The sequence below is a fragment of the Erpetoichthys calabaricus genome, chromosome 3 (genome assembly GCF_900747795.2).
Source record: "Erpetoichthys calabaricus chromosome 3, fErpCal1.3, whole genome shotgun sequence".
Taxonomy (NCBI): domain Eukaryota; kingdom Metazoa; phylum Chordata; class Cladistia; order Polypteriformes; family Polypteridae; genus Erpetoichthys; species Erpetoichthys calabaricus.
Genome location: NC_041396.2, coordinates 186058262 through 186073967, shown reverse-complemented (window position 1 = coordinate 186073967; position 15706 = coordinate 186058262). Strand labels below are relative to the sequence as shown.

At 39.7% G+C, this 15706-nt stretch overlaps 1 protein-coding gene across 1 annotated transcript in view; it reads right to left on the bottom strand.

Moving 5' to 3' along the window:
- The window catches only part of mettl24 (methyltransferase like 24), a 323303-nt gene extending 315422 nt beyond the window's left edge, over positions 1–7881 (bottom strand). Inside the window, exon 1 of the mRNA XM_028797600.2 lies at positions 7073–7881. Within this exon, the coding sequence (XP_028653433.1) occupies positions 7073–7351 (279 nt within the window). The 5' untranslated portion in view covers positions 7352–7881. The remainder of the gene's footprint in view (positions 1–7072) is intronic.
- Positions 7882–15706: the final 7825 nt, after the last annotated feature.

Genomic DNA, 15706 nt, shown 5'->3' with positions numbered 1-15706 from the left:
CACACAGGCAGCGAGAGAGAGAGAGCCACGCACACACACAGGCAGCGCCAGAGAGAGACAGAGGCACACACAGGCAGCCCGAGAGACAGAGCCACACACACACACAGGCAGCGCCAGAGAGAGACAGACGCACACACACAGGCAGCGCGAGAGAGAGAGACAGACGCACACACACAGGCAGCGCCAGAGAGAGACAGAGGCACACACACAGGCAGCGCCAGAGAGAGACAGAGGCACACACACACAGGCAGTGCCAGAGAGAGACAGAGGCACACACACAAGCAGCACGAGAGAGAGAGCCGCGCACACAAACAGGCAGCGCCAGAGAGAAACAGAGGCACACACAGACAGAGCGAGAGAGAGAGCCACGCACACACACAGGCAGCGCCAGAGAGAGACAGAAGCACACACAGGCAGCCCGAGAGAGAGAGCCACGCACACACACAGGCAGCGCCACAGAGAGACAGACGCACACAGACAGGCAGCGCGAGAGAGAGAGAGACGCGCAATCCTTTAGAACTGAGGTTAAAACACAATGAAGAAAGCAGTCTTTAAAAACCAATAAGCCCTGTGCCTCTTTTTCATTAGCGTCTCACCTGCTTCACCAATGCAGGCCCTGCAACAGTCAAGACGCTCTCTCAGCAGCTGACCTTCTCTGTGCCTGACTCCACTACTGTCAGTCACCTGATTAAAAATGGCCTTTTGAAGGGGAGCTATGGACCCGCTATACCACAGGACCACATTGCCTTCGAGCCTGCTCTCGCTCACTATAACGTACCGGCTTTCTCTCTCTCCTCACTCGCTCGCACACTGCACAGGGGAGAAACGCCCGCAGCATGACTCCACCCGGAAACCGTTTCAGCCACACTTCCATGCCCCTCACTACGCTGTGAGCGCGGTGATTATTTATTTAAAAATGGCCTTTTGAAGGGGAGCTGTGGACCCACTATACCACAGGATCACCTGTGACATTGCCTTCACATTGTTTTCCTTTTATTAGTGATCCCGTCGGGCAGATCAGACACCCAGGCAAACAACACTGAATAATCAATAGCTGCAACCACTTTGCCCGCCCCAACTCCTCACCTGAGTTGGTTTCGTCTGTGTTCAGCAGTGTTTCCCAAACTCGGTCCTGGTGAACCCATGTGGATGCAGGGTTTTGTTCCAACCAGATTCCTAATCATTAATGCCGGTGAAACTCATCAGGGATAAGTCGGTTTTTCAAACGCAGCCGTGTAGCAGATTAGTCTACCAGGATGTAGTAATCCGAGATGAATGCGTGCCACCGCGCTGAGTGAAAAGCCAATGTATATTGAGTCTTGAAAACATGATCAGCAAGTCTTTGATAGGCTGCAACAAAATGATGAAAGAACGGGCGCATTTTTTTCTCACAAGCTGGGTGGGTGGGTGTTAGTTAATTAGTTACTCGAAGGATTTCAAGATTTAATATGCACAAGCGGTAACACTGCAAAAGCAGCCCAAACCAGAAAAGACGGCTGGCAAAAAGTGGCCGACAAATTAAACGCGTGTGCATTGTACTTACTGAAAGCAGTGTTACGGATTTTGCAAATGTTCATTTTTTCCCTCTGCTTAAAAAAAACATTAAAAAAGCGGCGTGATTATGCGGCGTGTACTACGCCGTGGGTTGGTATGCAGCATGTAAAACAGTTTGTTGCGGATCATTTACTTTAACACAAAGACAATTTCCTGTTAGATTTGCCTTTGCGATGACAATTAATAAGGCACAGGGCCAAACTTTCAAAAAGATGTGCATGTATCTGCCAAAACCAGTTTTCAGTCACGAACAGTTGTGTGTTGCTCTCTCCAGAGTTCCATCTTTTCATTCACTTACTGGTATGCCTGCAGGAACACGTGCAGCGAGCGAGCGAGCGACACACACACACACACATACAGGCGTGAGCGAGAGAGAGCGAGTGCTGGACGCCTAAGAATAAGAATACTTCATTACATTGATATACCGGTGTTTTCAGTATTCAAAGCGCTATCCACTCAGGGAGAAACCGGGAAGCGAACCCAAAATCTTCCACAGTCTCCTTACTGCAAAGCAGCAACACTACCACTGCACTACAAGGCAGTTAAAGAATGCACCGGGCTCGATTTTGTTTTCACTTCTGTTTACAGCGATCGGATCGTAGCGTGCATTATTGCAATGTTACTTTTCTTGGTGGCTTATTACATTACGGATGTTTCACGTGTTAATTTTTTTCGCTGTGCTTAAAAGACATTAAAAAAGTGTTTCTCAACTGTGACTCCGGAACAACTCAGTACGCAAGCTATATTAAGCGTCAACAACGAAGACTCGCTACACCTTAATGAACAAGTGCTGAAACTTATCCCTACCGACAAAGTAACTTTCACCAGCGTGGCCTCCATCATCACAGACGATCCCGCTTTCAGTCACGGACAATTGTATGTTGCTCTCTCCAGAGGTCCATCTTTTCATTCACTCACAGTGGTATCCACAAACCCACCCCATTTGGACAACTGTGTCGTTCAGGAAGTGTTCACCCATCAGTACATAATTATGCGCCGTGGGTTGGCTAGTATGTTATAACAAAGTTAAGAGCTTAAATACTAAAGTATTACATAAAACTGGATTGGATGAAGACTAGGGAGTACTAGAGAATTCTAGAAGAGGAATTTCAACAGTAGGCAGGACTGAGGAACCATCATTAGTAAGAGTGTAAAGTGTGGACTGTGGTGTTGTGTTGATGCTGATGGAAAAACCTGATAACAGCTGATGTCACATTCCATAACTTCTAATCAGAGGTGATGTCAAACTTGATGACAGCATTGCTGATATTGTCACTTAATTATGTCAGACTACAGGAAAGTTTCACAAGTTTTCTGGCAGCCAATAAGGTATTGTTTAATGGAGCCATGCAAAGGCTTTACAAGTATGGAAAATTCAGGCACAATCTTTTTCCTTCTTTTCCACTATGTCATGGCACTCAAAACACACATCATCAGACAGACGAGTCTCCATTCTGTTTGTCAGGTCAGGTCCAAAACCCATCTTTTATTCCTTGTATCTGAATTTACATGTATTGTACTTCCAGATGAGTGCACATTGATTGTTAGCTCTCGCACAAACACATCCCAACCCTGACTTAAGACAAAATCAATCCTTTTTGTTGAGTTGCTGGGTATGTCAGACTACACAACCAGTGATCAGTGGAGTGTACCACAAGTTGACTGCCTTTATCTCACCAAGATTATGTAAATAAAGCCTGCAACTGAAAATCATTGGAAAAGTTATGTAATGTGCCATGGCTATAGCTGTAAAATTTACTCTGTGTAATGTCTATAAGGAAAGCTGAACGAAAAATGTAATGAAAATAAAAAAAAAAAACTAAATAATTGGTTCTGGCTTTAAGTAATGGAAATTGAACAAAAAATAGATCTAATACACAAAAGTTGTACATTTACAATACCATGAAGAACCTTTGAAGGTGGTGCTGTCAGGTGACAGACCATTATAATAAAACACAAGTGGTTTGTGTTTCATGGATATTTTGGTATTATTTGCTGTTGTCCAGCAACAATTTCCATTGATGCCTATTGTTTTAGTAATTTTGTTACCTTCATTCTCTATAAAAACATGAGATTAACAATTTTTCTCTGTCATAACTACAAACAACAGAGGGTAATAAAATTAATTAAAAAAATGTCAATTTTGGGTGGAATATTCCTTTCATATTTTATTTGTAATATAAAAGTCTGTGATCCAAGCATATGGAAAGAGTACTTAAATTTCAGCATATCAGTCATTTCTGTGTTTTTACAAAGCAGCAAAACAGTGTATAATGTACAAAACTCTTGCTATTCATATTGAACATGTTCCAAAAAAAAAAAAAAAAAGAAGTCAACAAAACTTTCCTTAATCGTTTCCTGAGTTTGAAAGATGTCATCAACAAAATACCTTACATTGATAAATTGCTATCCAAAATGTCCTATCAATACGTTTTTCTTTAAAGGCACCAATTTTGCCTGCAAAGGAGAAATAGTAAATTACAGTTTTAACCTGCAAATTAAAAATTGTTTTTTTTCCATTATTTTAATTAATTAATTTGTGCAAATATGCATTGTTACAATAATATACATGTAAACAATTTCCAAAAAAATTGGTTCATAAAGTTCAAGTTTTACCTTATCTATGATCTATTTAACATCTGAACAGTCAATGACATAGTTGTTTAAGATAGGAAACAGGAGACAAATTGATTTTATCTTGTCATGCCTGTGTTAGTGACTTTGTTTAAGAAAAATACTAAACAAGACAAACATTTCAGCTTGCTGTCTGTGAACATCCCTCTAAAATGCAAACATTAGCATGATGCTGTTGAGCTGGTATAGGAATTCTACTGTTAAAACAGGCTGTATGTGTCAACCATCCTGTTAAATCTCTAGTTCAAACAAATAATCTTCACAGCTCACATGTCGCACTTACTCAAACTTATCTAACAAACAATATGTCTTCAGCACAAAAGGGAGAATCTAAATCGCTTTCCTTTTAAAATGTCTCATTTTCACGGCTTACCTGAACAGCACAAGCATGACTTTTTGACAGTAACTTGTTACCGCCAATAAATGATTTAAATAAATGCCTGTGCCAAAACATTTTAATGATTAAAAGCTTTATATTGGGTGACAAAGTGAAAAAGTGGGTAGCTCTGCTGCCTCAAACCTCTATGAAATGGCTTTAAAGTCACAATCTAGTATGATGCTTGCACATTCTCTGTTTTTTAATGGGTTTACACCCACATTTTACACACCTATATCAAGATAACTAGTGACTCTAAATTGGCCCACTGTGTGTTATTGGTTCCTAACATACAGTATATCCAATACTGGCAGACAGGCTCTTGTCCACCCAAGCGGCAAGATTCTAATAATTGATATTAGAGGATACAGTAAAAGGAAAGATGAAAATAATTTTTATTTAATAAAGTCTTAGAGTTCACACCAACTGTAACTGAGTAGCTTGCTCAAAATACAAAATACCATATACATATGCACACTAAACTATAGTAGTAAAACTAGGAAGTACATAAAAGTATTCTGTGTCAACATTTACTAGTAAATAAAGCATGCAAGCAGAAAATCCATTGTAGCTAAACTGTTTTATAAAAGTTTAACTGAAATTTTATTTTAGCTGTGCAGATTATTTCATGTGATTGAACAGCTCAGAGACATGTGTTGAGTCCACTTTGTTAAGGAAAACTCTGCTTACCACATAACTAGTAAACTCATCTCAACTGGAGACATTGTCCATACAATGCTATTTAAAGTATATAGGCAGTGTGTGTCTGTGTATGGGGGAAGAATGGCAAGACTAATGATGTTAAGTGGCTTTGAGTGTTTTTGGGAAGCATTTACCAGAGGCTTCAATTTTGAACAACAGTTTCCAATGTCACAAAAGTATCAACAACTGGCCTCCACCCAGAACATATTCAGCCAGTGATTGCCGTGTGGGTGAAAATAGACCATTCAAGAAAAAGGCCAATGGTGACTAAGATAATTTGTTAAATAACAGTCTGCTGTCAATCAACTAGCTGCTAAACAAAAAATTGTGACTGAATGATATGTTTGAGAACATAAAGCATATTGTACCTCTATAGAGACAGAATCGTTGGATTTCAACTGCTGTCAAACAAAAATGATTTTGCAAGCACAAACATTAAATACTGGTGTAGCAGGCAGTAAAGAATAATCAGTCAATTGCTGTGGTTTGTCTTTTAAATTGCATTATTTAAGCACTCACTGTTTTTGCTATATTGAATATATATTTATATATTTTACCCACGCATGTATATTTACATTATATTTATATACAGTACTTGGGTTGTTACAGAAATAATGATTGCTTGACCTACACAAATAAGGGGAGAACACGTAAACTAAACAGTCAGTGACTAGACCTAAACCTGTGGTGCTGCTGTAGTCCTAGAAATAAAGTAGTTAATAACTGCCTGTTTGAGAATTCAGCATATTTACAAAAAAACGTGTCCAATATAGATCTACAAACACAATGGGGGAGGAAGCAGAACAAACAACATATTTAAATAAACACTAATGAAAATACATTTTAAATAATCAATCAACCAAAAAAGTTACAACTAAATCAAGACTTAGTTGCTCATCCTTGCCTTCTAGAAGCGTCCTTTACATTAACTTTTAAATCTGCTCAGCTAGGCTTTGTGGGAGTGAAATGGACTTTACCTGGTGTTGTGGTAATACATTTGCTCTTGTTTTAGTTGATTCCTCGGTTTTCATAGTGCTTTCTTCTCTCCCCCTAATGTCATGTCGTTTCCAAGCTCCACCTAGCGTCTGAGTATTACGCATTCTTGTATCGACTTGCGCGACAGGTTTAATTTTATTCGTTTCATGATTTTGCAAGTTTGGTACTCTACTGGAATGGAACTTGAAATAGCAGCGGCTGTATAAAATAGGAATTGCCCTGTTTCGATTCTCACGGTAAAGAAAAAACTATTAAGGAAAACAAATTTATATCTTTTTAGGTCTTCACGTCAGTGTCCTAATATTTGCTTCATAACTGCCAATTGCTTTTTTACAATTACTCATGTTTAAACTGGAACACAAGTTGACAGTCAATACTTAATTCACAATGGCACAAGCCGCTAACAATTCTATAGAGTATCAAAATTAAAAAAACGTAATTTTCTTACCTGATTAATTTATTGAAACTATAAAAACAACAACATGTCCTGCTGGAGTGATACCTTTCCAAAGAGATTTTTAAAAGGATCATTTTTAATCCAGCTGCATTTGACATTGCGGCTTACTCAGGAAACAAGTAACTGTTCTAACAATACCGCACGAAAAGAATAAAGAGAAAAATACATTCTGAACACAGTGTAAGGAAAATATGCAAATCATTTAGAACAATTAAAGAAACTTATTGTGATCCACCTCAGGGCTTAGAGGATTTCCTTAAAGAAAGAGTAATAAATGAGAGGGTCGTAGCTCAGCACAGCCGTTTGTCCCGCTTAAAACACAAAAAATGCGAGTTAGCTGCTTCGACACTTACCTTCCTCTGCTGCTCGACGCCCACCTTGCCCTCCTCAGCTGGCACAGTGGGCTCCTTCTTGTCACTTTTTGCGCCCGTCTCTTGTCTCCTAGTATGCGCATTAAGCGGTGCAAAACCGGCCCTCCCCCGAGCCCGTGGGACTTCGTGATGGCGTTGCCGGCTGAGGAAGTGGAACCGGGACCGGCCGAACTCCATGTAGACCTGCACGCCAAGGAGCACCGTACAGAGGGACACGCAGAGCCTCACGGCGAGGGTCTTCCTCCACTTATCTCTACCCATTGCTGCGACTCTTGCTTTGGCGAGTTCGCTTTGCTTGTTTTAGGTAATTTCTATTCACGTCAGCGACTTCTCATCCAGAGCCGCACACATTCCCATCCAAGTTGAGCACCGCTTCTACGACCCTTTAACTCACTCTCGCAGCTCGGCATTACTGCTGTAGATTGTGAGCTGAGCTCGTAAGTAAAAGTTACTTTGTAAACACTCCTGGAGTTCCTTCGCTTATCCTCAAGTCCCGCCTTCCAGAGCGCGCACAGCTGCACAAGTCTGGCTGTGTACGGTTATTATACATCAGTCCTAATTGTACTCGCTATCAACCACAAGGGGCCATTGTCTCTGAACGGCTGTTTCGTACGGAAAGCGTATGAAAGTACGACATGGCAGCAAGATCCGCTTTGCGTGGGTTTCTGTTCGTTTGGGTTGCTTAGGTCTGTAAACATGGGCAACTTGTGCAGGCGGACACAACTGTTAACAGGTATCGTAGCAATACAACGAATTGTCAATCCCGTGCGTGGTGATTAATTCAAGAAATGTTGATGCAGAACAACTTTCTTCTGATTGCCGGTGGTGTTCTGTTGAACCACGCAACCTATCGAAATATGCTTCTGCGCATGCGCAGTATACATTTATTCTAACGTCAAATTTATTAAATAAAAATAAACTTAATTAAAACAGACCCTACTAAAATTATTAATTGTCGTCTAAGCCGTTAGAAGCAAACCTATCCACTCAATCCAATGCCTTTCCCATTTTAATCTTTTTTTTTTGTCCAAAATTGTTGTGATTGTAAGTCAAACGCGACTGGTATGTGCAAGCTTAGAAAAAAAAATTCGGCTGATGGTGAGTAATACCATAAAAATGTTATGTTCATTTCGACGTTTTCACTTTTAAACGTGTAAATATTTGCATGTGTAGTTTATTTCAACAAGGCAGCACAAATCGACAGAACACAGGACCTTTTACTCACATTGTACAAGTGGCACAGGGCCATTTTAACGTAGGGGTACAATGGGCACTGGCAGGGGACCCCAGGAGAATAGGGACGCACAATGTTTCTGATCCCTATGTATGTTTCTGTTTTACTATCAAAACGGGACCCAGCCAGTGCACTACTTTGCCCAGATGTCTGTCAGCTGTCTATATCTACTATCCACTGTCTAAACCCAGTACATTTAATGTTTTCCCTTCTGTTTTTGTTTTCACAACCTTTGCAGCATTTGTAGTCTGACATCCAGTTAACCAGGAGAGGGGCTCCCTTTCAAAAAAATCTGTTCAGCCACTCTAAAACTGCAGGAATTTTAAAAACATTTAACCAGTATAGCCTAAAATTTCAGCTTCCATCAATTCACAACATTCCATTATTTTATAGTCTGATTCCACGACAGGGATGGACTGGCCATTTGGACTACCAGTCAGTTGGTGTTTGGCCAATTATGTTGGGCCAGTCTGGACTAAAATTCCAAAATGCCTGTCCACCCCAGGTTTGAAAATATTAGAATATTCCCATCCATTTGCTTCTGGGTTGGTTCCTGCCTTGTACCCAGTGATGCTGGGATGGGTTCCACAGGGCGATTAGAAGATCTTGTAAACAGTTGGCAGATTGGATTAATTTTTAATTGAATATGGTCAGTTTTATTTGTAGCTGAAAGGTCAATACATGCAAGTCAGTAACTCCTCTTGAACTGATAAAATGTTTGCCCTTTACAGGAAAACAGAGAAAAGTTCAAAAGTGCATTGCCTCACAGTCTGGCTCAAATCCAACAGCAATGCCTACAGTACTGTTTTAGTAATTAAATTGGTTTCCTACTTCTACATTGTACAGACTTAAATATTAGAACATTAGAAAAACTTTTGAGAAGAACAGGCCGTTAAGCCTAACGAAGCCCGTCAATCCTATCCACCAAATTCCTCTAAAACAATATCAAGTCAAGTTTTGAATGCCTCAAGCAGGGCTATTCTTAGCAGTTTGGGGGCCCTACGCGGTTCAGAAATGTGCAGGCTCCGGATGGGGGGGGGGGGGGGGTTTACCAGGGGGGCTAAGGAAGGTGTTCTAATAAAACGTCCAGAAAAGGCCTTAAATGACCAGTAGGCTTACATGTACGCTTGTGTGTATGCAGAGTGGTAAAGTATTGATTTTGTTCTGGATCTGGTAAAGGCCGGTAATATAAGGATATTTAATGATTTTATGGGGATCTCTCTGAATGAATCCGAAATGAATCTCTAAAATTAACGTTTGCTATATTGCATTTGGCAAAGTTACGACGGCATGACAATATTATTAGGGATTTAGGTGAAGATTGCAATTTGTATAATAAATTACCATTGTTAATAAGACTAAGAGATGCATTGAACTGAATTTCTTGGGACTGGCACTGACGGCTGCAATGACTGGGGCCCCAGGCCCACAGCCCGACAACAAAAAAAAAAATTGTATGTCAGGGCCGGGCCAGGGGCTCCCCCTCACGGTCGGGGCCCTATGTGGATGCGTAGTTCGCGTATGCCTAAGAATGTTCCTGCCCCAAGAGTCCCAATGCCCACCACGCAACTAGGTAACTTATTCCATGTGACTATAGTTCTTTGTGTGAAGAAAACCTTCCTAACATCTGTGCAAGTTTTTAACTGTGCCTCTGTGTTCTTTTTGAACTCTTTTCAAGTAACACCCGCGAAACACTGTACTAATTCCTTTCACAATTTTAAAGTTTTCAATCTGGTCACCTCTTTAGTAAGATTAGGGACTCTAACTTTCAGTGCTGTTGATGTAGGGTCTGGTTTTCTGTAACTGTAAACCTGGTTTAGGGAGTGGTTGGTTTATAACTACTGAATGTCTTTAAAAGGATGACTGACAATTCAAAAATGGTATGATGTATATAGGTATATAGATGCCCCCCAGCAATGAACTGGTATCCTATCAGAGTGTGCTCCTGTCTTACACTTGTTGCTGTTGGTATAGGCTCTGGTTTCTTACAATGTACAGGGAAAAGTAGGTCCAGAAAGCCGATGGACAACAAACTGGAACACTTTAACATTAATTGTCTTATCTTGTTTCCAGACCAGGAAGAATCTTTTTAACAACTAAAATTAAAAAATGAAAGATTTTTTCACTTTGAAAAGCAGGTTGAATATTACAACTCTATTTTAACTTGCACTGTTCAGGAAAAAAAAAGTAAAATTCTCAGACACAATGTAAGAAGTTAAAGTCTGGTGAGAGGAATAGTCAAGGGCAGGTTAGAAGCAACATGGTCATTCATGTTTTATTAAGTAATAATGAAAGGAAGTGACACATATGCAGACATCAGACGAATAGCCTTGGACAGAAATTAGCACACACCTTGAAACTGCCTGTAAGCAGAACACAATTGATGATAAAATTGTTAAACACAAATTGGAAAAGAAAAAAAATCACTGTGAAATGTATTTGTTTTATCAGTACATCAGTATCATAAGGGATTGTAACACTGATGTGTTTAGAAAGGGGGCCTTGGGGGCCTTCTCCTGGGGCTTTCTCTACAACTGGAATAATGTCATGAAGCCTAAATGTATCAAAAATGAAGCACTTATTTTCCCCAAATATAATTAAATGGGTTTGTACAGTAGAAGAACACAAAATACAAAAGTATAGACTCATCTGACCATTTTCAACAAGATCTGTAACTCTCTAAAAGGCAGAGTCCAGTTGTCTACCTCTTAAAGAGCACACCAAAGCCTTCTCAGTTTCTTCCTCTTTCCTCATGACTCTAGCATTTTGTCCACCTGTCAGTGAGCATTAACCCCACATTTCCTCTCTAGAGTGAGTTCAGAGGTTCTCTGGCTCAATGGCATTTTATACCCTATTTTGGTGTCACTTACAGCCAAGGCCTGAATTACTTTCAAAGTCAAAAGCAGCACACTTTTTCTACAGAGTCATTAGGCTCTTTCTCACCCAGTGATGCCAGTGCCCCCCAAAATGCAAGGATTGTCAGGCAACTTCAGGGCTACCTGCTTCAAAGGGTAAAACAAGTCCACTCATCCCATCCAGGGCTGTCTGCTGTCATCTAATGAGCTAGAGGGAAATAACTGGCTTTCTTCCAGTCTTCATCCTTAAACAGCAATGCAGTTCCAGCTTTCCTAGCTAGGAACCATATGTTTTCTCCAATTAGCCAAGAAGTAGGCTGGCCTTTTGCCAAGCCTCCACAGTCTGTCTGTCTCTCTCTTTCTCACTCTGTCTTGCTCATACACATGAGATGAATTGCTTTCTGGTATGCCCACTACAGCTTCAGGATTTAACCCACCTACTTCATTAGGATATTTAATGAATTGCACTGAAAGATCTAGCATCTATTGGCTTTCAGTACATTGATCAATTCAATAACATTCAGAACATCGAAATGTTAACATCTACAGCACAGTGTATTCTACAGGATTCAGTGTCACAATGAATTCAGTTAAAAGCTGTATCATGCTGAATTCACTATCTCAAATAATTCATGAACACATACATAATATAAAATTAAGCACTCTGCTAAATTAAGTATTATATGTAAAGCATCTTGCTTAATTTGGTACATCTTTAGGTTACTCTGATTACTGTTATATTTGGTATTCTATGCAATAAAAGCTCATCATTTAATACTGTTATGGTTTTACAACAGGAAACACAATGCATGTCATGCTTGATAGTTTGTGAACCTTTAAAGGTGGTCATTAATTTAGATAATACAGTATAGAGATACTTGCCCTGCAGTGGGCTGGCACCCTGCCCGGGGTTTGTTTCCTGCCTTTCGCCCTGTGTTGGCTGGGATTGGCCCGGTAGTTAGGATATAGAAGGTTGGATAATGGATGGATGGATAGAGATACTGTATGAACCTGAAACAATAAATAAAAAGAATGAATATCCAAGATTTTCCACAAATAAAAATGGAATTGAACTCATTGATTATTAGACTTTGATATTTAACAAATCACCAGATATTCTTGTCTGTATAAGTAAATGAAGCCTTTCCAGTTAGCATTTATCCTTTATCCTTTTTTAACTTCACACAATTATCAGTCACTGAGATCTTGCTAGAGGGCTATTTTCACACTCCTCTTTCATACTCATGATCCAACAATCAATTAAAAAAGCCTGCCAGCAGTGCAATAGATGTAAGCAGGGCTCATGCAAATGATACATGGAAAAGTAAAGAGTTATTTCTTATTATTTACAATCTTCTTTCACACTCAAATTACATGTGCTATCTCTCTGCAGAAAAGACTGACCCTACTGATTAATCCAGTGAAGATGTGCATGCCAGATTGTGCCCTAAGTGGACCTGTATTGTGTCCAAAAGCAACTCGTTCATGAATTTGCAAAACACAGTATAATGTGGCTTCTTAGAAAAGCCTGATTACATGGACAGTATCTCTCCCACTGCACAACACTTGGACCCCAGGTCAGTTTACAGATAAGGTGCCCTGAAAGAAGTTTTTGTGTTTTTCAAAACTGCTAAATCCAATGTATTAAAATACGGGTTTAAATATTTTTTTTTAAATTAAGCGCTAATTTAAATAATAAAAAGTATTTGTGAGGTGTTATCTTTTGGATGTCTTTCACATTTTAATTGTTTCTTGTTCTGGAATATTAATTCACTTTTGATTTTATTAATAATATTGATTACAAAAATACTGTATAAATATTACACAAATTAAAAATTTACAGATTATGTCAAAATAACTATATAAAACACACGTATTTCTTCTGGCCATAATTGATAGTCTAGCTGTGCATCTCTAGCACTCCACTCTGTTGAGGAGGTTGTCGCTTTACATTTTATGTCAGTGATGTTATGTGATACACCTGGTTAAGATCAGGGTTCTGGGAGTGCTATGTGACTCAAATAAGGATGTCTGTGAAGTAAACCAAGTGACATAAACATGCAACCCAATTGGTTATTCAGCAGATCTCCTAAATCGTGGAGCTGCTGAGGTCTACAGTTATACTCTATTGCAAAAATCTGAGATCATTACACTGTATTTTATTTCTGGGTTCCATAAGACACGGTATAACATCGCTAAGAACATCAAACATATGGGGGATTCGTTTTTGGCTCGGGCTTCAGCAAAAGAGCTGACTTCTGAGCTTCCCTTTTGTTTATGCTACTCAACCTATTTCCAACGTGTTTCATAAATTCACCAAAATTTCACCCTGTAAATAACTGCACACCATAATCTTTTCATTTTGTTTTGCACATTTGAATGTGTCCTTAAAATTTTGTGTTTGTAAATGTATGTATCCAAAGATTCTTATTTGCAAATGTAACCTTTATTTTCTTTTTTTTATCATGATATTTTTACTGTGTGTAAAAGTTTTCCAAGTTGAACAAAACATTGATAACTAAGTGAAGAACAAATGGCATCAATTTACAGATCACGTGGTTTTTAATAAAATAAACCTTTTTTCTACTTCATCAGTCATTGTTCTAATTCCATTACAATGAAATCCTCATTATAACAATTTTTTTAATCGTCCAAAGTACTTCATTCTAACAAAATTTGACATGTATTAAGTTGGGTGGCACGGTGGTGCAGTGGGTAGCGCTGCTGCCTCGCAGTTGGGAGACCTGGGGACCTGGGTTCGCTTCCTGGGTCCTCCCTGCGTGGAGTTTGCATGTTCTCCCCGTGTCTGCATGGGTTTCCTCCGGGTGCTCCGGTTTCCTCCCACAGTCCAAAGACATGCAGGTTAGGTGGATTGGTGATTCTAAATTGGCCCTGGTGTGTGGGTATGTGTGTCCTGCGGTAGGTTGGCACCCTGCCCAGGATTGGTTCCTGCCTTGTGCCCTGTGTTGGCTGGGATTGGCTCCAGCAGACCCCCATGACCCTGTGTTCGAATTCAGCAGGTTGGAAAAAGGATGGATGTATTAAGTTAATGTTTGTTTATTTATTTATTTGTAAAAAATTATGTTCTTAAAAATGGATTAAAGAAACTGTTAGCATGGCAGCACGGTGGCGCAGTGGGTAGCGCTGCTGCCTTGCAGTTAGGGTTCACTTCCTCCCACAGTCCAAAGACATGCAGGTTAGGTGCATTGGCGATTCTAAATTGTCCCTAGTGTGTGCTTGTTGTGTGGGTGTGTGTGTGCGCCCTGCCCAGGGTTTGTTTCCTGCCTTGCGCCCTGTGTTGGCTGGGATTGGCTCCAGCAGACCCCCGTGACCCTGTAGTTAGGATATAGCAGGTTGGATAATGGATGGATGGATGGAAACTGTTAGCAATTTGCTGATACAGTAATTATTTTTTTTTAAGTCCACTCATCCCATCCAGGGCTGTCTGCTGTCATCTAATGAGCTAGAGGGAAATAACTGGCTTTCTTCCAGTCTTCATCCTTAAACAGCAATGCAGTTCCAGCTTTCCTAGCTAGGAACCATATGTTTTCTCCAATTAGCCAAGAAGTAGGCTGGCCTTTTGCCAAGCCTCCACAGTCTGTCTGTCTCTCTCTTTCTCACTCTGTCTTGCTCATACACATGAGATGAATTGCTTTCTGGTATGCCCACTACAGCTTCAGGATTTAACCCACCTACTTCATTAGGATATTTAATGAATTGCACTGAAAGATCTAGCATCTATTGGCTTTCAGTACATTGATCAATTCAATAACATTCAGAACATCGAAATGTTAACATCTACAGCACAGTGTATTCTACAGGATTCAGTGTCACAATGAATTCAGTTAAAAGCTGTATCATGCTGAATTCACTATCTCAAATAATTCATGAACACATACATAATATAAAATTAAGCACTCTGCTAAATTAAGTATTATATGTAAAGCATCTTGCTTAATTTGGTACATCTTTAGGTTACTCTGATTACTGTTATATTTGGTATTCTATGCAATAAAAGCTCATCATTTAATACTGTTATGGTTTTACAACAGGAAACACAATGCATGTCATGCTTGATAGTTTGTGAACCTTTAAAGGTGGTCATTAATTTAGATAATACAGTATAGAGATACTTGCCCTGCAGTGGGCTGGCACCCTGCCCGGGGTTTGTTTCCTGCCTTTCGCCCTGTGTTGGCTGGGATTGGCCCGGTAGTTAGGATATAGAAGGTTGGATAATGGATGGATGGATAGAGATACTGTATGAACCTGAAACAATAAATAAAAAGAATGAATATCCAAGATTTTCCACAAATAAAAATGGAATTGAACTCATTGATTATTAGACTTTGATATTTAACAAATCACCAGATATTCTTGTCTGTATAAGTAAATGAAGCCTTTCCAGTTAGCATTTATCCTTTATCCTTTTTTAACTTCACACAATTATCAGTCACTGAGATCTTGCTAGAGGGCTATTTTCACACTCCTCTTTCATACTCATGATCCAACAATCAATTAAAAAAGCCT